Source organism: Marmota monax, unplaced genomic scaffold (assembly GCF_021218885.2).
Source record: "Marmota monax isolate L192 unplaced genomic scaffold, Marmota_monax_Labrador192_F-V1.1 WCK01_AAM20220418_F8-fsc00200, whole genome shotgun sequence".
Lineage (NCBI taxonomy): Eukaryota > Metazoa > Chordata > Mammalia > Rodentia > Sciuridae > Marmota > Marmota monax.
The window spans coordinates 1,039,933-1,066,291 of record NW_026692549.1 but is presented as its reverse complement, the minus strand read 5'-3'; the positions used below and the strand labels follow the sequence as shown (position 1 = coordinate 1,066,291).

At 59.5% G+C, this 26,359-nt stretch overlaps 1 protein-coding gene across 4 annotated transcripts; it reads left to right on the top strand.

Moving 5' to 3' along the window:
* Positions 1-1,342: 1,342 nt before the first annotated feature.
* Ulk1 (unc-51 like autophagy activating kinase 1) lies at positions 1,343-26,344 on the top strand. Of its 4 annotated transcripts, none has more exons than XM_046445948.2 (29): positions 1,343-1,502; positions 1,909-2,001; positions 2,079-2,120; positions 11,446-11,478; positions 11,709-11,745; positions 13,753-13,926; positions 14,170-14,243; positions 14,514-14,615; positions 14,911-14,969; positions 15,048-15,130; positions 15,595-15,645; positions 16,114-16,202; positions 17,155-17,302; positions 18,207-18,267; positions 18,456-18,551; positions 18,834-18,959; positions 19,702-19,829; positions 19,943-20,029; positions 20,334-20,602; positions 21,029-21,222; positions 21,485-21,594; positions 21,734-21,877; positions 22,140-22,199; positions 22,526-22,698; positions 22,772-22,944; positions 23,025-23,143; positions 23,504-23,661; positions 24,266-24,401; positions 24,494-26,344. In XM_046445948.2, exons 1-29 carry the CDS (start codon positions 1,392-1,394, stop codon positions 24,547-24,549), a joined length of 3,186 nt encoding a protein of 1,061 aa, XP_046301904.1. In that variant the 5' UTR covers positions 1,343-1,391; the 3' UTR covers positions 24,550-26,344. The 4 variants fall into 4 exon arrangements, with proteins under 4 accessions (XP_046301904.1, XP_046301903.1, XP_046301902.1 ...); XM_046445947.2 differs by having other exon boundaries at positions 19,684-19,829; positions 22,775-22,944; XM_046445946.2 differs by having other exon boundaries at positions 19,684-19,829.
* Positions 26,345-26,359: the final 15 nt, after the last annotated feature.

Below are 26,359 nucleotides of genomic sequence, written 5' to 3'. Positions count from 1 at the left end.
GGCTGGTTTTCTTGCCTAACTTCTCTTGGCCTTGATTTTCTGATCTGTAAAATGGGGGCATCAGGTACCTCAGGAATCATCATGAAGAATAAATCAATTAATAAATATCTTTAAAGAACACTGCCTGGCCTATGATAGGGACCGGTTAGCTGTTAGTTTCTAAACTGCTATGTGCACACATAGGTGTCCTGCATACACAAAATCTCTCCAATGGCCTCATCATCACAGATAATAGCATAGTATGCTCGTCTGCATCTTGCTTCCACTTATAGTTTGGAGAACTTTACACTTGAGCACGTAGATACTTAACACTGCCTATCAGCGCAGGTTCATTACTCTGCGAGATAGATGCACCAGGATTTGTCTAACTTTTCCTAGGTTTAGATGCAACCATTTTGGCTTATGACCTGACATTATGGAATGCAGCTTTATTTCTTCTTATTATTTTTGGCATTGGAGATTAAACCCAAGGTCTCAAGCATGCAAGGCATCACCGGGTTACATCCGGGTCCTGGAAGGCAAGTGCATAACTTCTAATGAAGCCATTCTCATTCTGTCCAGATCTCAGTTTTCAGATTCATATGCCACATCCCAGGGGGAAACAGGACTGGGCAGCCCCAGGACTGCAAAGACATGGCACATAAGGCAAGATCCGGACGAATGAAACCCCATCCTTCCTGGGCAGGGTCTTCGGTAGCCCCAACCCGAACCTGCTCCTACACGTTGGCTGCGCCAGCGCCGCCACTCTATCAGCCACCAGGACCTGTCCTGATAGGCCCCGCCTCGTGCAGCCCCGCCCCTGGTGTCCCCGCCCCTGGTGTCCCCGCCCCTTCGCCATCAGCTCCACCGCGTATAGGTCCCAGCTCCGGCAGGCCCCGCCCCTCCGGGCCCCGCCCTGCCCTTGAGTACCCGCCCCTTCAGGCCCCTCCCCGCCGCCCTTTAGACCCTGGAGGCCCGCCCCGCCGCCAGGCCTCGCCCCCTCCAGGCCCCGCCCCCGCGCAGTGCGGCTGCGCCGGCGTCCTAGGCTCCGAGGCCCGAGCTCCGCGGCTCTTTTGTTTCCCGCTGGGGTCGGAGTCGCAGTCTACGCCAGAGCGCGGTCGAGGCGCGAATCGGAGCCAGACTCGCGTCGGAGTCCGAGTGGGTTCGGATTGCCAGCGTCGCGAGGGCGCCGCGGCGGACGCCGAGGGAGCGCGCCGCACGGCCCGCGGCCCGCGGGGCTGGGACCCGGCCCCGGCCTGCCCGATGGGGCGCGCGGCCCCGGCGATGCACCCGCGCCCGGCCCCGCGCCCCCAGCCCCGCGCGCGCGTTCGGGCCGCGGCCCGCGCCTCCGCCTGAGCCCCGCGCGCCCCGGCCCGCCGCCCCGCGGCCCGCTCCCGTGGCCCGCGCTCGCCATGGAGCCCGGCCGCGGCGGCACCGAGACCGTGGGCAGGTTCGAGTTCTCCCGCAAGGACCTGATCGGCCATGGCGCCTTCGCGGTGGTCTTCAAGGGCCGCCACCGCGAGGTGGGTGAGGCGCCCGCTGGGACCACAGCCGGGCCCTAGCTTCGGAAGCCCACCCGAGACCCCAGACCGAACCCCATTCCCCTACCCCAGCTCGGGAAACCCACTCGGAACCCAGTCCCGGACCCCAGCTCCAGAAGCCTACCCAGGACCGCAGTCTGGGACCCCGGCCCAGGAGACCCTCCCGGGATCGCAGCCTTAAACCCAGTTGGGACCCCCACCTCCAGAAAGCCAGGCTGGAAACTCTACCTGGGATCCGAGTTCCCAGCCAAGAGCCCTACTCAGGCTGCCTCAGAGACCCCCTACTCTTGCGATCTCATGCTAGTCACCCTGGGGCATCTTTGTGTCCCTAGCCTGGGGGCAACCCTCAGGGTGGCTGTAGCTCTGAAAGTCCCTGCTTGGTTTTCAGAAGCACGACCTGGAGGTCGCAGTCAAGTGCATTAACAAGAAGAATCTGGCCAAGTCCCAGACACTGCTGGGGAAGGAAATAAAAATACTCAAGGTGAGCTAGCGCCTTGAAGAAGGAGGAGGGTGGGCTGGCTCTCGCCCACTCCTGAGAAACTTGGATTTCCGTCCTAGGAATTGAAGCACGAGAACATTGTGGCCTTGTACGACTTCCAGGTAAGGCCTCTGGCCGATGTGGGGGTGGGGGAAGGGGTGATGCTACCCTCCCAGGCCCTGGGCTGCCCAGTGCTGGAGGTCTGGTGGGTAGTGGATGGTCCAGGACAGCATCTTAGAGTGGGTGGAGGGAGCTGGGCATTGAATTGGAGATAGGGTGTCTGGTCTGCACAGCTCTGATGATTCATCTGACCCTGGAGACCCCATCTCTTGCCCAGTTGGGCCTAGCTTCCTTTGGGTGGAGAAACTCTAGCTAGTCTGGCTGCCTGAGGAGACCACCAGGGCTGGGGTGTCCTGATCACTCCTCCCACTGTTGCCCCTCTGGTCTGACCCAGTGGCCCTATCTGAGTCTGGTGACCCAGGCAGGCCCACCTGTCTGGCTGGCTGGGTGTTTGTTGACATTGTCCGGTGGCCTCCCATTGGCTGGTCTCTCCCTGCGTCAGAGGCCCAGAGGGGGAGGGGCTGCAGGAGATTCCTTCTTGCTGGCAGTTGGGGCTGAGCCTGCTGGACTAGAGAAGCCAGAGGCCAAGTCAGGCCTAGCTGGCCCCCTGCTGACTAGCCAGTTTCCCATGGTGTCTCCCAGGACCCTGTGCCCCATGGTTGCATGGTTTGGGGTTCCTGGATACCTGGCTTGGGATCCAGGACCTAGGTGTGGGTCTGCCAGGCGAAGTGCTGACTAATGACTTTAAAACCTGTTTACTGAGGCTAGGGACCAGCCCTGACTGAGGGAAGTTCCCGGGAGGCGGTGATGTTTTGGTGGCCTCCTCCCTCCCGCTGTCAGCTTTGCTATGGCCTTGGGGGCTGTGACACATTGTGACGTGTGGGCAGGGCCCAGGTCCAGGGTGGCAGGAGTACCTGGAAAGCCAAAGAAGACACTGTGTTCTTGGTCCAGGAGGCTAACCCCCCCCCTTGTTTTCCTTTATTTCTTCTCTCCCCAGTCCAGCCCCTTTTTCTTCGTTGTCTCCCTTTCTCCATCTCTCCTCTGGCCATGTTCTTCAGCCTGTCCTCAGGGCCACACTGCCCGGGTACTCTTCAACCCATGCATTTGTGAAAGACCCATGGTAGAGTCGATGGCCAGTCCCGAAAAAGAACAGATCCCTCTGGCCCACACAACTCTGCTTCCTGCCAGGCCCCCGCATTCCTGTGCCTGGGTGTTTCCAGTCCCATTGGGACTGGGCGGACGTGGGTTGGGCTGCAGGTGACCATCTATAACCTCTGGAGTGCCCAGGGCTGGTGGTATCCTCCAACCCTTCCCTGGTCCCTGTTCTGTTCCAGTTGGGCCACACATACCTGATTGTGGGCATATGCCACTTCCTCCAGGGTTGGCAATACTGTGGTTTCCTCTGCCCAGAGGAAGTGCTGAAAAATGCCAGCCGTAGCCTTTCCTGTGCTGGGACTCCACCCTCTCTGGCCTCACAGTAAAGGCTGTCCCCTGCATCCAAAAGATGTTTGAAACAGACACCAGGACCAGGAGAAATCATCTTGATTTTACAAATCTTTTTTTTTTTTTTTCCTGACCTGGATTAGACATAGGGCCTCTTGCATGTTAGGCAAGCCCTCTACCACTGAGCCATACCCCTAGCTTTTAAAAATAGGTAGTAACTGACCGTGGTAGCACAGGCCTGAAATCCCAAGTTCAAGGCCAATTTGGCAACTTTGCAAGGCCCTGTGTCAAAAAAGATTGGGATGTAGCTTAGTGGTAAAGTGTCCCTGGGTTCAATCCCCTGTACTGCAAGGAGGAAAAAAGTAATGATTTGGCTTTTAAAGTCCTAAAACACTACGAATGGAAACGTGGTGAGAGGTCATTCTCCCAACTCTGTCCAGATGGATTTCCACTGTCTTCTCTGCTCTGAGCGCCTGGTTATTTCTGGGCCTCTGTAAGTAGATGTGATTCCTCCACAGCACAACATGACCCTACCCCTCACTGATTTTTTTTTTTTTTAAATTTGAACATCTGTACTGGAGATGGCTGGAAGTCTCTGTGACTTATTATGCACACTGTTCTTAGTCCATATCAGAAGAATGGTACCTTGGCCTTGCTAGAGTGACCACCTGTACCCTCAGTGGTGTGGAGCCAGACTGCAGCAGGTGGGCAGGCTCCAGCCTGGCCCTTCCTGGCATGGGGCTGAGTCCAAGGGCAGGTGTCCTAACCTGGACTGTCAATTTTGTGAGCTCAGGGTGTTAGCTGCGGGCCTGTGCAGCCATGGTACCATGACCTGATGTTCCATGACTGGTTTCACCAGCCTCCTGCTGATGGACACATGGTTATTCTGGGCTTCCGGTGCATGAAAATGTGGTCGCTACTGTCTTTGAACTTTTGCTGCTTGTAGATCTGTGGGACGAATTCCTAGAAGTAGAATTCCTGGCAAGAGGCTTGTGTGTTTTTAGTTTGGGTAATTGGTGCCAAGTTGCCCTCCAGAGAGGCAATACCAGTGGTCATTCAGCAGCCTGACTCCTGCATCCTTGCCTGGAGTCGGCTCCCAGTCAGCTTGGCTGGGTAGAGCTGGACATGATGTCTCCCTGGTTTTCTTCCTGAGCTGGAAGTGTGCATGCTGGGAAGAGATCCCCCTGCAGAGGTCTGCAGCACACTCTTGATCCTTTCCTTCCCAGGCTGGCTGGGACTGGGGTTGGTGGTGTGGACCCCATGCTGCCTTTTCTGGGTCTCTTGTCTGCACCAGCTGCCTACCTGAGACCTTGGTCAGATAGCCTCATGGTGTCTGTTGTGATGTGCAGTAGGAAGGTAGTGACAGTCCATGGTGAGCGCTTGGAACAGTGCCTGCTGAGTAGTAAGTGCTATGTGAACTTTACTGTTGATCTGTAGGAGCTCTTTATGTATTAAGAAAACTAGTCCTTTTGTAATAGTTTGCAAATAGTTCTCCCAGTTTATCTATACTTTTTTTTTTTTTTTTTTTTTTGCTGTGTTAGGCAAGCCCTCTACCCCTGAACCAGTCCCCCAACTCTAGTTTTTTTTTTTTTTTTCTTGGTCTATAAGGTTATTTTTGTTTTTGGTATGTTGGTGGGGTTGTTTTCTTTGTTCTTTTCTAGAAATATTTTTTAGTTGTAGATGGACACAATACCTTTGTTTTTATGTGGTGCTGAAGATCAAACTCCATGCCTCACATGTGCTAGGCAAGTGCTTTACCCCTGAGCTGCACCCCCAGCCCCTGTGGGGTTCTTTTGTTTGTGTGCAGTGCTAGGGATGGAACCCACCTTCTAGGCAAGTACTGTACCCCTAGTGCCCTGCTCAGGGGTGGTTTTTGGTTTGTTTTGCTATACAAAATGGTAGCATCAGCAGTTGAGGAGGCTGAGGCTGAGGGATTGAAAATTCAGGGCCAGCCTCAGCAACTTAGCAAAGCACTAAGCACCTTAGCAAGACCCAGCTTCAAAATAAAAAATTTTAAAGGGCTGTGATGTGCTCAGTGGTCAAGTGCCTTTGGGTTCAATCCTTGATACAAAACAAAACAAAACAAAAAAAAGGTAGCATCAGGCCTGGGAGGTGTGTAGCTTAAATCTTGCTGTTCCCTTTCTTTTTTGTGGTGGACCTGGAGACAGCCTAGGGCCTGTGTGTACGAAGTGACCACTGTGACACTGAGCTGCCCTCGGCGCCGTGTTCTTGTCTGAGCACCTGGCACCTGTGCAGAGGGTCGGAGTGGGCTCGTTCCCCTCCCATTTCTTGTGCAGTGACTGGCCTTGCCCGTGTTCCAGGGGAGTCAGAGTGTGGAACTGCAGTCACAGGCCTGGCACTTGCCAGTGTGCTCTGGAGAGGGTGGCAGCATGGAATTGCTGATGGTGACCTCCTGAGGCCAGCACGCTGTCTGTCCAGTTCTCCGCAGCCAGACGCCTTGCTGGGTTGCCCAGTTGTGACTCACTGAGCCCTGCGGACAGACCCCGCTTCCTGATGCACCTGCCAGCTGGGTGTGTCAGGAGCACCTGCTGCAGCAGTGGGAAGGCTTGGCTCTGCCCCCTTCCCTGAGAGAATCCTTGTGGGGGCAGGGTACAGCAGCAGGGGCCCTGCTCCAGGCAGGCCTATGCATGGGGCCCAGGTTCCAGGCAGTTCTGCAGACTGCCTGTTTTTTTTTTCTTCTTAAGTGCGTGTGTGTCTGTGTGTGTGTGTGTGTATGTATGTTTTAGTTGTAGGTGGACACAATACCTTTATTTTATTTATTTGTACATCGTGCTGAGGATTGAACCCAGAGCCTCACCCATGCTAGGCGAGCGCTCTACCACTAAGCCACAACCTCAGCCCTCCAGACTGCCTGTTTTACCAGTATTTTTACATTAGGCAGTAACTTGTCAACATCTACCAAAGGTTGAGAGGCAGCTGTCACCTGAGACTTGAAAACCCAGGCATCACGCTTAGGAGCCACAGGACTGGCTTTCCACTTTTTAAAAGTTTGTTTCTGTTTGGCACCAGGGATTGAACGGGGTGCTTAACCACTGGGCCACATCCAGGTGTCTTTCTGTTTTGGTGTGGAGCTAGACTTCAGCAGATGGACTTCCTGGCATGGGGCTGAGTCCGAGGGCAGGCCTTATTTAGGACTAACCTGGGCTGTCAAGTCTGAGCTTGATAGCCCAGTTGGGGTCTGAGTTGCTGAGGCTGGCCTTGAACTTGTGATCCTCCTGCATGCGTCACTGTGTCCAGTTGAGCCTGGCTGTTGACACCTACCCATGCTGGACCTTGAGCTAGAAGTGGGATTCCATCCTTCTGTCACTGGGTCAGGAATCTCCTTTTCATGGCTGTGGTGTCCCACAATGGGACTGTTCTGCCGTGTGTGTGTGTGTGTGTGTGTGTGTGTGTGCGCGCGCACGCGCGCGTCCCTAAATGGTGGAGTCTCTGCTCAGCGGCAGAAAGAATCCCTCTGATAGGTTTCAGTGGTGTGCAAGGATCAGGGCTGCTGGGTCTCAGGGAGGGGTATGCAGTTTGTCTTTCTGAGGGACCTTGCTAACCCTGGCAACATCCTCTGCATTTCTGCAGAGGGTCCTGCCCTTAGGGGTCAGGACACCCAGTTTGCCACAGCCAGTGAGCAGCCCTGGGTTCAGGGGCCTGCCTGAAGGTTCGCATTAAGCCGCAGAGAAGCCAAACGTGGATCAGGGAGCAACGATGGGTAGCTGCAGGAGGCTCCCGGGGATGTGAGTGGCCTTCCTCCTTGGGGTGGAACCAGGCATCTCTTCCCTTTTGGGAGCTATCCAGAAAACGCAGCCTGGGGAGGTGGAGAGGACGTTTCCGGGCCATGGCTGTGGCTTTGCTGCCTTCTGGAGCTCAGGAGCCACCCCAAAGGAGTTAAGTAGGTCAGCCCTGCCTGCCACCCACCAGACCAGCCCAGGATCACCAGACCAGAGTGGGGCTGCTGAGGGTGGGGAGCTGGGATCCTATTAAGCAAAGCACCTTAGTGCCCCAGGGGCGGGGCTGCCTCCTACGTGCCTGGACGCCCGTGTAGCTGCCCAGGACACTGCCTCTGAAGCTAGCTTTGCCTCCTGTAGAGGGCCAGCCCACGGGAGCAGGTTGGTCCCCAGGGCCCTTGCTGGAGTTGTACCTGTCAAAGGCTTTGTTCTGTCACCTGGTTGACTTGCTAAAGAGGTGTTAATCGTCTTTCATGGACAGCCCATCAGCCGTCGTTTTACCCTGAGGTCAGCTGGGACTGGGCTCAGCTCCCAACTTCTCTGCCTTGTTTCTCCCTTAAACTGATGTAACTGCCTGCTGGGCTGGGGTGATAACGCAGGGAGAGCCGTGAGAACACCTGAGGGTATGTCCGCCTGCAGCCTGTGTGGGGGATGTGATAGGCTCCCCAGTCCTGCCCTGAGAGTGAGATGGGGCCAGTGGCTCCCTCTGCCCTGCAGTCTCTGGCCTTGTGTGTTGGGGCATCACTGGCCCTCCAGGTGTCCATGGGGCTGGCTGGGTGCCAAGGCCTGCCTGGCCCCAGCTCCCTAGGGAACTTGTGAAAACCAAGTCTTGCTAAGAGGCTTTGGAGGTGGAACCTGATGCCTGTTTTGGGTGGGCCCAGGGCTTGGCTGGAACAGATCAGCTGTGGTGATCAGGTTGTGATCTGGCTTCTGCCCCGCTCCCTGCAGGGCCCCAGAGAGAGCCACTTCCCACAGGGAGGGTCCCCAGTGGATGTGGGTGGGGCTTGGGACCAGGCCTGGGCATGCCACTTCTGAGACAGTCCCCCACCCGGGCTCCTGGAGGCCCTGCTGGCTTTCTGGTTTGGTCCCTGTTCTTGTCCTTGCCAGGGGTCGAGGTGATGTGGCAGAGCTGCCCCTGGTGGGCATGGAGTTCCAGATTGCTACTGGTTTGGTGTTGGCACTGAGCAAGGTTGAGGATGGACAGTGGCACCAGCTGACCTTGGCTGTGGTTCCAGGCGTGTCTCCTAACTTACTGTAGCCTCAGTCAGCATCCCTGTTGGAGATCAGGCAGGCCTGGAATCGGAGTGGGCACTGGGGGGCCAGAGTACAGGCTCTGTGACTGTGCACAGGTCCCAGGCACCTGTGTAGAGCTGTGTCTTAGCAGAGGGGTGGGTGTAGGGCCTAAGCTGGTCTCCTGGAGCCTGAGTTCTGTGTGGCTTGGTGGAACAACCCAAGCCTGCCTGGGTCCTGGGTCTGGAAGCACCTCTGGGAGTGGCTAGGCAGGGGCTAGGCCAGAGTGGGTGGGAAGGGGCATGGAGAGGAGACTGGGGTGCTGGTATCACATAGCCTGTGGCTGCTTGTGAATTCCAGGGACAGCATTAAGGTTTCAGGGAGCCAGCACAGCAGGTGGGTAGCTGCAGGAGGCTCCCTGGGGATGTGAGTGGCCTTCCTCCTTGGGGTGGTGGCTAGAAGGGTATCTGGGAGGGTAGGCCTTTCAGCGTGCCATCTGTGAACCCTCAGGGGCCTGCAGGCTTGGGAGCTGCAGTCCCTAGCATTGCAGAGGCCATTGGGTAAAGGACTGGGGGAGGGCCCTGGTCAGAGTGGGCAGCAGATGGTGTAGACCAGGGGCCAAAGCCTCCTGCTGTGTGGGCATACAAGGGATCTTCTGGCATCAGGGAGCCCTGTCTTTCTGGAGAGGCAGGAGACTGCTGTTGTGACTCATAGATCCCCCAGTGGGAGAGAGGCAGCAGGACTTCTGTCCCTGCAATCCTGGGTGAGCAGCTTGGGGATATGGTCTACCTCTGCATATGCCCCCACCTGCTTCTGTCCCTGTCACTGTCCCTGCTTGCTGAGTGAGTTTGGACTCTGCTGGGTCACATCCTAAGGAGTGCAGCTAAAGATTGAGAGAAGGCCTGCCTCCTACCTGGCTACCCTCTGGTAGTGACTCCAGGATAAGAGGCCCTGTAGCCCTGGTTGCTGGCTGGGATGTGGAAGCTCCCTGGACAGGGCCTCCCTGGGGGTGGCAAGAAGCAGGGGTGTGTGCTGCTGCTGCCACACCTATTTCTGGGTCTTTAACTCCATTACCTTTTGCCCTGATCCTCTCCTGGCCCTGACTTTTGTTGGGTGGTTAGAACTGTGGGCTCTCCCTCTGTCCTGTTCCTATCTGTTCTCTATCCTGTTCCTTGTCCCTCTGGCTTAATGGTCCCTGACTGTTCCTCCATTCTGTCACTGTCCCACTGTCCTGTCTCTTGTCTCTCTAGCCCTGTTCCTGTCGTGCTGCAGTTGGGGACTCTGAACTCACCCACCTGTGCTCTCTCCCCCAGCTGGCCTAGGAAGATCCGGTGGGAGGCAGGCCACTGCCGGGGCTTCCTGTCTCTTCCCTGGGCTGGGGCAGGTGAGCTCGGGCAGGTGAGCTCAGGCAGGACTCGGGGAGCAGACTGCACAGGCCTGCATGGACAGTCTCCCCTTGTCCTGTGCCCCTTATGAGTCCTCCTTACCGGGACTTGACCACACTGTGTGCTGTGGCTGCCTTGAGCACTCCCCACCCCGCAGCTCTGGGGCTCGGTAGGGTATTGTTCATAGGGACTGTGTTTGCATCCAGGGTGTTTCTCAGCAGCTTTATGTCCATCCCTAGAAGTGTACATGTGCAGGCCTGGTCCTCCCACGGGGTCAGTTGGCTGAGCAGGTGTCAGGGATACTTGGTCCTGCCAAATGGGGACAGGGCATGTCTAAGGACATGCTTGGGGTCTGGGGTTGACAGGTGGCAGCTGGCTGCTGGGGCCGGTCAGTGTGGTCTTCAGCTAGTGTGTGCTCAGTCTTGGTGGGCTTCTGAAAGCACTCTGTCATCCCCCTGGTGGTGGATGCCAGCCCCCACTGTGGGAACTTTGGGGCTCACAAGTGCACCCTCTTTGTCTCCCACTTGAAGTTGGAGGCACTGCACGTCTGGAGTTGCAGTGGAGCAGGGTGTAGATTCTTCCAGGTGCCCTGGAGTGGGGTCTTTGTGCATCCGGCCACAGGCTGCAGAATGGAGAAGAGGCTGGTGGTGACAGGGCTTGTTCCACTGTCCCCAAGGCCAGCTCTGCTCTGTGCTTGTGAAGGGAGGGGGAGATCTTGCTCTTCTCCTGGCAGGGCGCCCTGCTTCAGGGAAGGAGTGCCACCTGCACAGTTTCAGGGCAGTTAAGACCAAGTCCTCCTGGCTCGGCTGGCCCCTGGCGCTGGTGCTTGTCAAAGAACTGGGGTGAGGCATGAGCGAGTCATGGGGCAGCACTGCTTCCGGGCAGGCACCTGGTGCCCACTGGTCATCAGGCGCACCAGGTGGCTGCTGCAGTGGGCCTTTACATGTCTAGGGTTTTGTGCCACTGACCTGGATGTAGGTCAGTGTGAGCTGAGGGTCAGCTGGAAACTAGCCCTGCGGGGCAGTGGGCAGATGGCTCAGGATGCCTCTGGCTGGAGGGTTGGCCTGGGCAGTGGCACAAGCCCCGTCAGTTAGGGTCTGTCAGCTCGGTTCCTTCTACCTGCCTACTCAGCCCAGCAGCAGCAACCCATGATCTGTTGTCGTCCTTGATTCCAGAGCCTGAGGGTCAAGGCCAACCTGCACCCAGGCCTTGGCCCTCCTTACCTAGAGGCTCCTGTTGGCCAGGATTTACCATTCATGCTTAACCCTGTCAGACTCAGGGACAAGGCCCTTCCCTTGATAGAGGCCCTTGGTCTTGGGTCCACTCCCTCCCCGGGTCCCTCCTGTTTTCCATTGCTCCTGTCACTCAAGCCCATGTTCAAGCCATAGAACACAGTAAACACACCTTTCAGTGTCCCTGGTCACAGGCATCCTGTCCTGACCCTGCGGAGTGGCCCAGGCCTGGCCATGCCCACTCTCACTGAAGCCCCATGGACATTTGGAGCTTGAGGGTGCCCATGGTCCCCAAAGCTGTGCCCTGTGGGAGCAGGTGGCACTTTTCCCTCCTCTCATAGCATTCTCTCTGTCTCACAGGAGATGGCCAATTCCGTCTACCTGGTCATGGAGGTGAGTCCCTGTGGGGCCAGGTCAAGCTTGGAGTAAGGCAGTCCCTTGTCACCAGGGGCAGAGGCTCCATGCATTGGTGGGCCAATGCCCACAGCACTGGGAGCCACGGAGGGAGGGGCGTGGTGGCCCAGGGTTTTGGAACACCTGCCATGGGAGTGGGTGTGGGCTGAGGGCCTGGGCAAGCTGGAGGGGCCTGGCCGTGCCTGACGTGTGGCACTGGTCTCTTGCAGTACTGTAATGGTGGGGACCTGGCTGACTACCTGCACAGTGAGTAGACGCATCACAACAGGGCAGTGCTAACAGCCCAGGGTTGGCTCAGCAGGAACTGCCCCTGGGGCAGATGGGAGGGGACCCTACAACTTCAGACCACTAGAATTCCATCCTTCGCCTATCTACTCCTTCACAGTCTGTCGAGTGCCTCCCGTGTGCTGGGCAGAGGCCTTGGCCAGGGTGGTCAGAGGGCTGTGTTTTCAAAGCAGAGGCACTTAGGGAGTGGGGGCAGTTGTGGGCAAGACCAGACCAGGGGGTGGAGAGGGATGGGCTGGGGGCACCACGGGGGCCTTGTTTTGGGGCCTGAAGGTGGAAGGGTGCCTGCAGCCTTGGTCATGTGACATGGCGGGAACAGCGGCTCTTGGCTTGACTGAGGCTGAGTTCAGGGGCCATGTGGAGATGGTGGGGCAGGAGGGCCCCAGAGCACTGGCAGAACACTGGAGTGCTGCCTGGGACTCCTCACAGCCCTCCCAGGTGTTTCCCAGAGGCTGCCCTGTGTGTAGGAGGTGGGGAGGACACTCCCTCCTAGGAATATTGACACCTGTCAGTCTACTGGGCAGCTCTGACAGAAACCTTCAGACTGGGTGATTCATGAGCAGCAGGGTTACCAGCTCACAGCTGCAGAGGCTGCATGGGCTTCAGCCATTTGGCCCTCCTACATGGTGGCTTCTTGCTAAGGCCTCACATGGAAGAAGGGACAGATGGGCTCCCTCAGGCCTCTCATGAGGGCAGGATTCCCCGTGGCCTGGCCATAGCCCTTCCCCATAATCACTGTGAGGGAAGGATTTCCATGTGTAGATTTTGAAGGACTCTGGCTGGGGCCAAAGCTGGCAGAGCATACTCCAGGTGGGGAGGGCCTACCCTGATGCGACTCTGTGCCATCTTTTGGATGGGACAAGGTGCCCTATGAGTGAGGGTCAGGCACTGAAGCCAGTGGTCCTGGCCCTTGGGCCACTGGCAGGTGTATAGCAGGCATCAGCTACCACGTGGCTGTGCTGTGCTATGCTGTCTGCCCAGTGTTTGCTCTTGTCCCCATGGCTGCCACTCTGCTCCTGGGCCATGACCTTTAGTGATTAGGCAGTCTTTGGCCAGCTTCCAGGCTCTGCAGGTGTCAGGTTAGCTCCAGGCCAGCTTCTGGCGCCACCTGCCTGCAAGGGTAGTTCTGTGACCTGAGTGTGAGTGTGGGCTCCCTGGCTTGCCTGCCTGTGTGTGGTGACCGGCCAGGTGAGCCTGCCCCTGAGGTGAATGTGTGGTTGGTCCCTGGAGGGGGGGGGTGTCTCCAGGTGCGTGTGTTTGCAGGGGCTGTGTGGGGTGTTTGTGTCTCCCTGGTACTGTGTCTGTCTGCAGTGTGCATGTTTGGATTCAGCCCTGTCCTGGCTGGTTGTCCCTATGGTCTCCTTCCTTGGGTGACAGTGACCACCACCTGCTTCTGCTCCCTCCCAGGATTGGCTGTCCTGCTTGCATCACCACACCTGGTCCTAAGATGCCTGGTTGCCCAGTTGGGACCACTGGAGCTACCCTGGACACGGGGTCCTCCCCACTGGCCCTGTGTCTGCTGCTGGCACGGGCCAGGGCCTCTTGGGAGCCTGGGCAGGGTCTCAGCTCCGCCTCAAGGTCACCTGCCCAGTACTTAGTTTTTGGAGGTCATGGTGGGCCAGGACCCTGGGGGCTCATCCTAGAACCCCTTGCCATGCTGGCTGCTTGTCTGGGGGTGAGGAAGATATTAAAAGGCAGAGAGAGTGAAACATAAACTGAGAAAGACCAGCAGCCTGTGGCTGGCACTGAGGGCTGGCAGTGTTTGGTGTGAAGGGTGAGACGTGAGGTGGTGTGGGGACGAGGCCCCTGCTAAGGGTCAGGTAGGCTGCAGCTGAGTAGGAAGTTGCCTCTCCAGGCAGTAGGCACAGTCCAGACAGTCTTCCTGTCCTCCTGGGCTCAGCCCCATGCACCCTGGGAATGTTTTGGGCAGCGGTGGCTTGTGTCCCCTGAGCGCACGTCTCCTCGCAGCCATGCGGACCCTGAGCGAAGACACCATCAGGCTCTTCCTGCAGCAGATTGCAGGTGCCATGCGGCTGCTGCACAGCAAGGGCATCATCCACCGTGACCTCAAGCCCCAGAACATCCTGCTGTCCAACCCTGGGGGGCGCCGTGCGAACCCCAATCACATCCGTGTCAAGATCGGTGAGGCCTGAGCTGTAATCCCCGCTGCTCAGGAGGCAGAGGCAAGAGGGTTGCAAGTTCAAGGCCAGCCTGGGCACCTTTGTCAGACCCTGTCTCAAAAAATAGAGGGCTGGGGGTGCAGTTCAGTTGTCACCTGTGTTCAACCCCCATCACATCCCAAAAGAAAGATTAGTGAGGCCTACTGAAGATGACCCCTGGCAGTGGCCAGCCCAAGTTAAGCTTCCTGATGTCTCTCCCGTACAGCTGACTTTGGGTTCGCCCGGTACCTCCAGAGCAACATGATGGCAGCCACGCTCTGCGGTTCTCCCATGTACATGGTGCGTGGCCTCCTCCCTGCTGCATCTCCCAAGCAGGGCCTGGTGGGGATGGCCCCATCACCCAAGGCTCTTGAGGGTGCTAGCCCCTGGGTTCTGACCTGTGTGTCCAGAGCTGACCTTGTAGGCACTGGGCTACAGCCAGTGTGCTGGTGCCTTTCCGCCAAGTCAGCTCGGGTTGGCTGGTCCTGAGCCAGTGCCTGTGTGGCATCTGCTCCCAGTCACTGCGCTCCAGTGCCTGTCCTGTGCCCGAGCGCTGGCATGTTCCCACAGGCCCCTGAAGTCATCATGTCCCAGCACTATGATGGGAAGGCAGACCTGTGGAGCATCGGCACCATCGTGTACCAGTGCCTGACGGGCAAGGCTCCGTTCCAGGTGATCCTGCCTGTCACTCTGCAGGAGGAGGAGGCAGGGAATGAGTATGGGTCGTGGGCGGCAGTACTGCGCTCCAGGTGACTGCTCCCGCCTGTGGTCCCTGGCTCATTAAAATGCTATACTTCCTTTGTGGTGGTTGAGCCCTGCTTGGCAAGGGTCAGCAGGGAGGCAGTGTGTGTGACCCAGGCACGGGAGCTGGGTTGTGGTCTTGGCCATGGGCCAGCCAGGTAGGGAACCTGGCCACAGCAGAAAGCGGGCTGTGCGGAAGCAGAGTCTCATGCCGTTGTCCCACCAGGCCAGCAGCCCTCAGGACCTGCGCCTGTTCTACGAGAAGAACAAGACTCTTGTGCCCGTGTAAGTGCTTCCTGCCCCTTGGTTGTTCTGCCCAGTGCCCCACCAGCCCCATTAGCTTGTTTTTTCTTGCCCACCCAGCATCCCCCGGGAGACGTCGGCACCCCTGCGGCAGCTGCTCCTGGCTCTGCTGCAGCGCAACCACAAAGACCGCATGGACTTCGGTGAGTGCACACAGCTCGCCTCCTAATGGCCTGGGGCAGCTGCCCCCACCATCACCACGCACACGGCAGCGTCAAACCCCTGACTCCCTCTCCAACACTCCCATGCTCCTAGGGCACTGTCCTCTCAGCAGTTCTGCTTGGGTGGCAGGTACTGCTTCTGGCTTCCTTTTCCAGCTGATGGTCGGAGTCTGGGCACCTGGGCTCCTATGAGCCTTACTGTGGCACCTCTAATCTCTGGGAGTGGCATGAATGGGTCCCCGGGTACCTGAGCTCCTTCCCTGGCAGCAAGGCTGGCAGACCTGGTTCTGCCTTGGGAAGCCCCATCCAGTAGATGGTGAAGCACCCCAGGCTCACAGGGGGCCATGCTGTGAGCTAGAGTCCCACCTCTGCCCAGGGGTCTGGGGCCTGCCTGACCCCACAGCTTGAGTGAGAAGCACTCCTGAGGCTTTGTTCTTCCTCTCCAGAGGAATTTTTTCGTCACCCTTTCTTGGACGCCAGTGCCTCCATTAAGAAGTGTAAGTCTCTATGGGTCCTAGGGTCCCAGGAGGGGCCTTGATGTCCTCCCTAGGTTTCGGTTAGGTGTCTTGTGCTGGGCTGGGGAGTGAGGGCATAGGGTATGGGCCTTGTGCTAGGCCCTCTCTCAGGAGGGTGGGGGTGCCCAAGGGTCCTTAGCCCTGCTGCAGCCTGGGCCCCAGGACTGGGTGGCAGGTGGCCATGGTGTAGTGGGGGTAAAGGTGGGTCACCTGCTGCTCACTCCAGCTGCTGTCAGAATGAGGCCTGGTGGGGGGTTTCTGAGTGCTGGTGCAGGGCACAGAGTGGGTGGCTCGAGGCCATGCTCACCCTGCCCCCCACTGGTCAGAGGTCAGGAAGCTGTTCCACCGAGCTGTGTTGGAGACTGTCCAGACCTAGGCTGGCTGGCTTGAGTGGCCTCAGACAGCCCCTGTCCTCAGAATGTTGGTAGACTGACTGGTACTCTTCCCCAGCCCCGCCAGTGCCTGTGCCCTCGTACCCGAGCTCAGGGTCTGGCAGCAGCTCCAGCAGTAGCTCCACTTCTCATCTTGCCTCCCCTCCGGTAAGTGGGCCTGCTCCAGCCCTATTGCTGGACCTGCCTGGGCTGGTACTTTGAGCCACAGGAGTGCAGGAGCACACTCTGCTCCAGAGGGAAGGCTGGGAGACAGGGCGCACCACTGAACAAGGCACAGGCTGCACACCAGCCACTTGGTGCAGGAGTACGCAGGGGCACGCAGCCTCGGCTGCTTTTGAGCAGTACTAGGGAGTGGTGGCCCTCCTAGGGGTTGCTCCATGACGCTGCCAGGTAGAGCCCTGCCCATCCTCTGAGCGCCTGCCCATCCTCTGAGCGCCTGCCTCTGGGAGGGGTGTTCGTGGTGGGTGTTGATGAGCTGGTGTGTGGGCTCTGGCCTCTGTCCAGTGTGCAGTGAGGCGACTGTGCCTGTGCCCTTGGCTCCAAATGTGAGCACAGTGGAGCTGCCCTGGGCAGAGCTCTAGGCCTTGTGTGTCCTGGCTGGCGCCCAGCAGAGCGTCCCCACCAGACGCCTGGCGCTTTCTGCTGTAGAAGCAGAACAGTGAGGTCCAGGGGGCCGGGGGCAAGTGCCTGCCTGAGGGAGCTGGGAGCCAGGCCCCTGCCACCTGGCTGGGGTGCTGTGGGCAGCTCTGGGGGCAACGTGACTATGAGGCCAGGCCTCTGTGTCTTGAAATTCAAGGAGCAAGTATGTTGGGCACAGTGGTACTGCATGCCTGAACACCCTAGCAAGACCCCCCACCCCCCAATCTCACAATAAACAAAGGCATGGGGGATGGCTCAGTGGTGGGCCTCCAGGTGCAGTTTCTGGTAACCCCTGCTGCCCCACACAGCAGGAGCAGGGGCAGAGAGGGGAAGAACGGCAAGGCCTGTTGCTTGCACCCTTGGCCCTGGGTTTTACTGAGGCATGGGCCCAGAAGAGGTGTGGTTTGGTCCTCAGAGTCTGGGGCCCGGACCTGGCTCATCAGCCTCCTCTGTTCGCCAGTCCCTAGGGGAGATGCCCCACATGCAGAAGACGCTCACCTCCCCAGCGGACACGGCCGGCTTCCTGCATGGCTCCCGGGACTCTGCTGGCAGCAGCAAGGACTCCTGTGACACAGATGACTTCGTCATGGTCCCAGCCCAGTTTCCAGGTCAGGAGGCCTGCAGGCAGGAAGGGATTGGTGGGCAGAGCTCAGTGGCCCTGTCTGCGGGATGTGCGAGTGATTCTGTGTGGGGTCTCCCCAGGGCAGTCAGGAGGGGCTTCCAGAGCCCCAGCAGCCCAGCATGTCAGTGAGTCTTTCTCTGCTGAAGGGGACCTGGAGCATAGGTGACGCCACTTATTGGTCAGCCGGCATCAGAGGCCCAAGACTCCAGGCTCTGGCCCCCCAGGCAGGGCCTGCTTCTGCTGCCCTGGGCCAGGCCTTCTGCAAGCAAGTGGCAGTCCTCATCTCCAGGCTGCCCTGCAGTCCTCCCGGCATCCTCCACTGTGTGTTTGGCACTCCCTGTTGCCCACACCAGACTGGAAGCTGCCCTTAGCAGTTGGGACTGCCTGCTGGGGATGTGCAATTTACCACTGGATCCTGTGCTCCCCCTCCTTGTTCTGGGGACCTGGCTGGCACTGGTGTTGGCCAGGAGCAACCTGACTCAGCCTGGCCCTTGGCATGTCCAATCAGCTGACGCTCTGGGTTGGCAGGGGATTGGCAAGGCTGGCCCCTCACCAGGGTCAGGGATCACCGTCCTTACCATCCATCCCAGAGAAGTGCAGTCTGGGAAGAGGCCCTGGGTCCAGGAGTTTGTGGAGTGGGAGAGATGGGGGCAGGTAGTGTGGGGGTCTCCTAGATTGGGGGCTGCACCCAGGGTCCCCTTTTCCCAGTCTGTATCTCACTGCCCAAGTCCCATCCACAGAGATGCAGTGCCAGCTCACAGCTGCCCTTCTGGAGTCTCCACCTGAGTGTGGGGAGCAGAGGGGGGTGGGGAGGAATGGAGCAGAGGTGGGGGCAGGGTGGGACCTAGAGGATGGGGATGTCTAGGCCAGATGCTGTCTTCCACCCACAGGGGACCTGGTGGCTGAGGTGGCCTGTGCCAAGCCCCCGCCTGACAGTCTGCTGTGTAGCGGGTAAGCCCTGTGAGGGACAGAGGTGGGCCTTCAGAGTGGCTGGTGTCATCTCTGCCTGTCCAGCCCCACCTTGGTAGAGGCCATTTGGGAAGGACCAGACTGCTGGGCCCAGCGAAGGCTAGGGATGGGGAGAGCCCAGGGCCTGTGCCACAGTGGGTAAAGGTGCCTCCCTGTCCTCTGTCCACTAGGAGCTCCCTGGTGGCCTCTGCCGGCCTGGAGAGCCACGGCCGGACCCCATCTCCCTCTCCCTCTCCCACCTGCAGCAGCTCCCCCAGCCCCTCTGGGTAAGTAGGGCCCAGGTGGGGTGGCTGCCCCTCCCTGGCAAGGTCTGCTATGTCTGGAGGCCTTGCCTTTGATCAGACCTGGCTGGACCCCAGCCCCACAGGGAGGATCCCATTAAAGGCCGTGGGCCAAGGGGTTGGTGGTGGGGGTATACCTGAGGACATTGCCTACCTTCTGACTGGAGTCTCCCTCTGGGCCAGTGGCCAGGCGGCCCCTGCCCGAGGCTGTCTGGGCCTGGTTCTACCCCAGCACCCTTGCTCAGTGAGCCTGACCTCCCTCCACAGCCGGGCTGGCCCGTTCTCTAGCAGTCGGTGTGGAGCCTCGGTGCCCATCCCGGTCCCCACCCAGGTGCACAACTACCAGCGCATTGAGCAGAATCTGCACTCTCCAGCTCTGCCCCAGACGCCCCGGTGAGTCCTGGCTGTGCACTGTGCGGTCAGTACCATACGCTCTTGGCTCCCTGGGTCCAGTGCTGTTCCAACCATGTGAGCAAGGTGTCCTGAGCTTACAAAACCCTGCTGACCAGGGGTGCATCATCACTGAGCCATGTCCCCAGCCTTTTTATTTTTTATTTTAAGACAGAGTCTTGCTAAGTTGCCTACGGCCGGGCTGGGGATGTGGCTCAAGCGGTAACGTGCTCACTTGGCATGCGCGGGGCGCTGGGTTCGATCCTCAGCACCACATAAAAATAAAATAAAGATGTTGTGTCCACCGAAAACTAAAAAATAAATATTAAAAAATTCTCTCTCTCTCTCCCTCCCTCCCTCCTCCCTCTCTATCTTTAAAAAAAAAAAAAAAGTTGCCTACGGGCTTACTAAATTACCGAGCTGGCAACACTGGGATTACAGGCAGGCGCCACCATGCCAGAAAGTTTTTCCAGTTTTGAGAGAAGATGGGAGGAAGGGGTGCTTTCTTTGTAGCTCACGAGAGGCAGATTGGGCTAGCAGTTGTCCCTGCAGGACTGTGGCTTTGGAGTCAGAGGGCCCTGGTTGGTCAGTACCTTGTTGGTGCTTGCTCCAAGGCCATTGCATTGCCTGGACAGCACAGTGAGGGCAGAGCCAGCAGCAGGGCTGTTTGCCTTTCTGACGTGGGTGAGGAGCTAGGGCCTCACCTCCTGGTCTGCTGCGACTGCAGATCCTCTGCCATCCGCAGGTCAGGCAGCACCAGCCCCCTGGGTTTTGCCCGAGCTAGCCCATCTCCTCCATCCCACCCTGATGGAGCTGTCCTGGCCAGGAAGCTGTCCCTGGGTGGAGGACGGCCCTACATGCCATCTCCTCAAGGTGAGCCTCTGGCCTAGTCCCCACCTGAGCAGAACTGGCTAACTGAGGTTTATATGGGGTACGAGGGACTCTGCAGTCTGTCCCAGTCTGACCCTGGGACCCTTTCCTTTAAGTTGGAACCATTCCTGAGCGGCCGGGCTGGAGTAAGGCACCCTCCCCACAGGGAGCCGAGATGCGGGCTGGAAGGTCCCCGCGTCCAGGTAGGAACAGTCAGCATGGGCCTGAGGACAGAAAGGTGGATGGGGTCAGGTGGCTGGTCTCCTTGCTGGGGTCTTGGAGGCTGTTTGTCCACAGCCCCTTCTGCTTTGCAGCTGTGTGCCCCTGCACGGGCCTCTCAGTCCCTCTGCTGGTTTCCTCAGTTGCAAAGTGTAGCAAAGGCATCACCTAGAGTAACTGTGGGGCCCAGGGATGTGTGGGGAGGGCGTGGCGGCAGTGGCCCCGTGTGTCCCTTTTCTGGAGTGCCTGAGGACCTGGGAGGTGCTAAGGCCTGGTCTCTGGTCCTAGGCTCCTCCGTGCCCGAACACTCCCCTCGGGCCCCGGGTCTTGGCTGCCGTCTGCACAGCGCCCCCAACCTGTCCGACTTGCACATTGTTCGGCCCAAGCTCCCCAAGCCCCCTACGGACCCCCTGGGAGCAGCTTTCAGCCTACCACAGGCCAGCCCTCCCCAGCCAGTTCCTGTGCTACAGCCCTGCCGGTCTCTGCGTGGCTCTCCCAAGCTGCCTGACTTCCTGCAGCGCAACCCCCTGCCTCCCATCCTGGGCTCTCCCACCAAGGTGAGAGAACCAAGTCTGCCCTACAGGTTTCAAGGTCCCTCTGTTAAGGGCTGGCCAGCCCCTGGTGACCTCATGCCTGCCCTGTGTTGAAGCCTTGTAGAATGGGGACTTGTGGCTGGTCCTTAATGTGACACCCCGTGGCCGCCCTTTGGAGGGGACATGCACCTAGGAGGCCAACTTCCAGTGGCAGCACAGCATTGTAGCAGGACTGGCCACTCCTGGGGTGTATGGACTAAGGGACAGGGTGAGGGAGAGTCAGCACACTCGGGCTCAGCCTCCTCGTCTAAGAGGGACCCACAGCTGCAGCCAGCTGCTAGGTGTGATGTCCTTTGTGCCTGCCCGCTGGCCCCTTGCAGCACCCTGCCTCACCCTCGCATCGCTTGGGGGCTCCCCAGGCAGGTGTGCTCAGGGCTGCTCTGTCCCCAGGCCCTGCCCTCCTTCGACTTCCCTAAGGCTCCCAGCTCCCAGAACCTGCTGGCTCTCCTGGCCCGGCAGGGCGTGGTGATGACCCCGCCACGGAATCGGACGCTGCCCGATCTCTCAGAGGTGGGGCCCTTTCAGGGGCAGCAGCTGGGCTCTGGCCTGCGGCCTGCCGAGGACAACAGGGGCCCCTTTGGCCGGTGAGTGGGGGTGGGAGGCGAGCTCCCCAGCTTTGTCCTGCTTCAGCATGCTGCTTGGTGCCCGCTGTGGTGGCTTCAGTGATCCTGGCTCAGACCTGGCTGCCCTGCAGCCAGTCCTTCCCTCCTGAGCCTCTGCTGCCTGTCGGAGGCAGGTGTTGGTGGGATCTGCTCTTGGTGGGTGGAGGGCTGACGGTGTCGCCTGTGCCTGTCCTTGCAAGGACAGCTGTGCGGGGCCAGGCTGCTTACAGCTGTGCATCTGCAGGTCCTTCAGCACCAGCCGCCTCACTGACCTGCTGCTCAAGGCTGCGTTTGGGACCCAGGCCTCCGACTCTGGCAGCACAGACAGCCTGCAGGAGAAGCCCATGGAGATTGGTGGGCCAGGGGCCGGGGGCAATGGCTGAGGGCCGGTGGGGCTGGGGCCAATGTCTGAGGGCCGGTGGGGCTGGGGCCAATGTCTGGGGGTGGGGTAGGACTGCCCCAGAGTAGGCCCTGAGCCCTCCTTGTCTCCCAGCACCCTCTGCTGGCTTCGGAGGGAACCTGCACCCAGGAGCCCGTGCTGGTGGAGCCAGCAGCCCCTCCCCAGTGGTCTTCACTGTGGGTTCTCCCCCCAGTGGGACCACACCGCCCCAGGGACCCCGCACCAGGATGTTCTCAGGTGAGGACCTGTTGGGGCTGAGGCAGCAACCTGGGGCTGGGGATCCTTTAGCTTTAGGTAGTTCCGAGGCCCCAAGGCTCTGAGATGGGCAGAGGGCCATCCCAGCTCAGCCCCAACTCCCAAGGTGTCCAGGCCAGTCAGCAAGCAAGGTCTGTGGCTCTTCTAGATTGTACCTTGAGCAGGGATGGTGCCTGGGACACTGGGCCCCTGGCCAGGACGCCAGCCTCTGTGTTCAGCCATCCTGACAGGCTGTCCTCTTTAGGCCAGTTGCCCCCGGTTTTGGCACAGACTTGGACTGGGGCCTGTGACTTCCACAGTGAAGGTAGTGGGCTGCTCCATCCTCTGGGACACCCTACCTTCCCTGGAACCTAGCCCCGCTAGGTGGGAACCTTGCACCCTCATGGCCTCAAGTGCCTCCACCTTTGGGTAGATGTGGGCTCAGGTGTGTGGAAGCCTGCAGTGCCCCAGGTGGGGTCCTGTGGGACCCCCAATGGCGGGGGGCCATTAATGTGGCCTGCTGGGCTTTCCCTGCCACAGTGGGGTGTGAATTGAGGCCACCTGGGCCCTAGTGTGGAGTCTGCAGGGCTGGGGGCTGTGGAGCAGGAGAGGGGTGGGGCTGCCACCTCCATCACCAGCTATCTCCCACAGTGGGCTCTGCTGGCTCCTCTGCCCGTCACCTGCTGCCCGGGGCCTGCAGTGAGCCTGTCCCTGAGCTCCCTGCCCCAGGTCATTGCTGCAGCTTTGCTGACCCCCTCTCTGTCAACCTGGATGGGGCTGTGACCTTTGAGGCCCCTGATCTCCCAGAGGAGACGCTCATGGAGGTGAGGCCCCGTGGGGTGGCGGTGTGGGCGTGCCCCCGCCTGTGCTGGCAGTGAGCGCCCCTCCTGTCTGCAGCAGGAGCACACGGAGATCCTGCACAGCCTGCGCTTCACACTTGCCTTCGTCCAGCTTGTCCTGGAGATCGCTGCCCTCAAGGGCAGTGCCAGCGAGGGGGCCGGGAGCCCTGAGTGCCAGCTTCAGGAGAGCATGGTGGCCGACCAGATCAGCCTGCTGAGCCGCGAGTGGGGGTGGGTATTGCCCTGGGTGGGGCTGGTGGGCAGCGTCCTGGGGCAGGACCTGTGCCTCTGACCTGCTGGCTGTCCTGCAGCTTCGCAGAGCAGCTGGTGCTGTACTTGAAGGTGGCTGAGCTCCTGTCCTCAGGCCTGCAGACCGCCATTGACCAGATCCGGGCTGGCAAGCTCTGCCTCTCATCTACCGTGAAGCAGGGTGAGGGCTGTGGTGGCATGGCTGAGGGAGTGGGTCCAAGGAGGCAGGAGCCAGCAGATGTGAGAGAGCGGGGACAGTGGGCAGGCAACAAGTGACAAGGCCACATGGGCAGCCCAGGCCAGGTGGAGGAGCAGCTGGCGTGGTCCACTGGGGTCATTCACCCCTATGGGTGATGCTGAGCCTGGCGTGGAGGCCAGGAGCCTTGGGGTTTGTGGTGGGTTGGGTGCTTGCTCCCTGCCGGGGTGTCCTCCATGCTGGGCATTGGCCCAGCCCTCCCACCACGAGCTCCCTTGTCACACAGCCCTCCCTGGCCAAGGCGGGCCTGGGCTGACCTCACCTGTGCCCTCCTCCCTGCCACAGTGGTCCGCAGGCTCAACGAGCTGTACAAGGCCAGCGTGGTGTCCTGTCAGGGCCTGAGCCTGCGACTGCAGCGCTTCTTCCTAGACAAGCAGCGGCTGCTGGACGGCATCCATGGTGTCACCGCTGAGAGGCTCATCCTCAGTCACGCTGTGCAGATGGTAGGGCGGGTTGCTGTGCTGGGACCCTGGAGGCCCATGGGGGCTTTGGGCTGCTGCTGGTCTCTTGGCTTGGGGAGCCAGATGTCAAGGGCATCCCTGGACCTGGCCCACGGCCACCTCCACAGTCCAGCTGCATCCTGGTCATACTCTTCCCTGAGACTCACCTTCCCCAACTAAAACAGAGACCTGCTCTCCACACACTGGGGTACCAGGCATGCTTCTGTGGACCTCTGTGGCTGCTTTCCTGAGATAAGTCACACATAACAAAAGCCTGGCCAACCACAGGGATAGGCCTACCTGCCCTGCCTCTCGCTCCCGCCTCGGGCTGCCGTCAGGGCACCTTGTCACCAATGGTGGTATGAATGACAGTAAGCGAGTGCTCTGGGCCACATGGTGGGCAGGTGTCCCCAGGCCAAGCTCATAGCACAGTGGCCACGCTGGGCTGAGTGGGACACCCACTCTGGGGGTATCCACAGCTCTAACTGCCTTTGGCCTTGTGAGCGGTGGTGACGGAGCATTGGGCTTGCACCCCATGGGACAGTGCTTCAATGTGTCCCCTGCTGAGGAGGTGTGCCACACTGCCCAGCTCTGCCCTTGCCCGCAGGTGCAGTCGGCTGCCCTGGATGAGATGTTCCAGCACCGGGAGGGCTGTGTGCCGCGCTACCACAAGGCGTTGCTGCTGCTGGAGGGGCTGCAGCGCATGCTCACAGACCAGGCAGACATTGAGAGTGTGGCCAAGTGTGAGTGCAGGCTGGCTGGACGCCAGGGCAGGCTGGCTGGGTGCGCAGGGCGGCTCTACGTCTGTCCACTTCACCTTCCCTCCCCTCTGCAGGCAAGCTGTGCATTGAGAGAAGGCTCTCGGCCTTGTTAACTGGCATCTGCGCCTGACCCACTGCCTGGTGTGCTGTGCCCGAGGGGCTGGACCCTCTCTGCGAACCCTGCGGGGTGGAGTCCACGTGCTGGCCAGACTGTCAGGACAGGCCTGCCAGCCGTGGCTGATTGATGGTGCTGAGTCTGCGCCGCAGGCCCCTGGGAGGGCCACTAGGTGGAGCCATGGAGTTCAAGCCCCACCATGTGGTGTGTCTCCTGCTTCAGAGGCTGCTGGTCTTTGCTGGAGGTGAACTGCAGGGTGCCAGGGACAGCTCCCTCCCTCTGCAGGATTTCCAAACTGGTTCCCTGTGGCTGCCTCCCGTGGCAGGCACAGGCGCCGAGTGGTAGCAGGTGGTGTTTGTGGTACCTGCCACCCTCCAAAGCCCTGGGCAGCCCTGAGGACAGGCGGGGCCCTGAGACAGCATTGCTGTGTCCATGCCAAAGCAAGCTCTTCTTCCTCAGGGCTCACTGCCCAGTCGCTTGCCCAGGAACAAGGGTGTGTCCTTGGGTCTCTGCCCTTCTCTATAGGAACTGTTCCTCTGAGACCACCCACCCAGCTCTGTGGGCCACCTGTGCACTTTATGCTGACTGCCGGAGAGCTGCGTGGACAGTGCAGACTGCAAGAACCCTCTCCTGCTCTGTGGGAAGCATGTGGACGCGCGTGGACACCAGGGAGCTGTGGATACGCATATAGGTGTATACACACGAGGAGACCTGCCAGCGTGTGTGTGTGCACAGCCTCCCCAGCCCTTGGTGTGGTCCTGGGAGGAACCGCTGCCCTGCAGGAGACGCTGTCCGTGGGCTGAAAGGCTCTTAGGGACAGTGAGAAGCACCGAGTTTCCCAAACGCAGAACAGATGTCCTCTTTCACACTTTTACTCCTAAAATGTGTCTTATTTTTCTGCAGTTCTTTCTTTTTCGTTGTTCAAAGGAGAGAATTTTAGGTGTTTGAGGAATTGCTCTGGAAGGGTGGGTAGGCCTGAACATTGCTGTGGGTGCCATGTTGTGGGGGGCAGGAGGTGCCTGACGGGTGCCAGGGTATGGCACGGCTCTCTTGCCGGGCACCCACTGCAATATGGGTGTTTCTGGCTGGCTGCTTCCCACCATCCTGCTGTTTGGCCACAGGATGGGCAGTGCCCAGCCTCCGTCCCCACCTGAACATGGTGGGCAGGGGAGGGTGGACCTTCTGTGCAACAGGAAAAGTAACATATGCAGAACTTCCCCGGGGCTTCACAGCCGGTCCTGATGTCAAGGCTTCTTGCCTGGCGGCTTCTGGGCTGGGCGGAGCCCTGTCTCCCAGGGCCCAGGGTGGGGTGTGCTCAGGGTGCCCTGCCTGGGCCTCCCTGGTCTGCCCACCCTGGCTTGGCTCAGCTTTGCCAGCCTTACTTGAATGTATCCCTGAGCATCCACAGAGGCAGATGTGGGTCAGTGGTGCCCATGGTATAGGTTCAGAGGTCATGTGCCACATGCACAGAAACGTGTGGTTTTCCTTGCAATACTTGAAATGTCGCCACTGTGCTTGGATGTATGAGAAAACCCCCACCCCTGTCTCCCTCGTCGCCCCGGCTTCCCTTCTGCATGTCCTGTGTTAGTATTTATTGCTTTATGCCAACGGGAACCCAGAGCCGCGGCAGACTGGTGCCGCGCCCTGCCTGCTGGCCCCTCCTGGTGCCCACGGCTGTGGCTGCGTGTGCTGTGAGTGGATGCTGCCCTCCACGAGGTGGTGCTCAGGCCTGTGTCTTGTTAGGGTGAATGTGTGAGTCCTCCCCTCACCTGTGTCGTGTGCCTCGAGGGAAGTAAACTTTGGAATTACCCATCGTGTCCATGTC

Coding starts and splice junctions, on each gene's coding strand:
- Ulk1 (XM_046445946.2), top strand. CDS start 1,392: ATGGAGCCCGGCCGCGGCGGCACCGAGACCGTGGGCAGGTTCGAGTTC. Junction 14,244..14,513: donor GCGGTTCTCCCATGTACATG/GTGCGTGGCCTC, acceptor ATGTTCCCACAG/GCCCCTGAAGTCATCATGTC. Junction 23,662..24,265: donor TCAGTCACGCTGTGCAGATG/GTAGGGCGGGTT, acceptor CCTTGCCCGCAG/GTGCAGTCGGCTGCCCTGGA.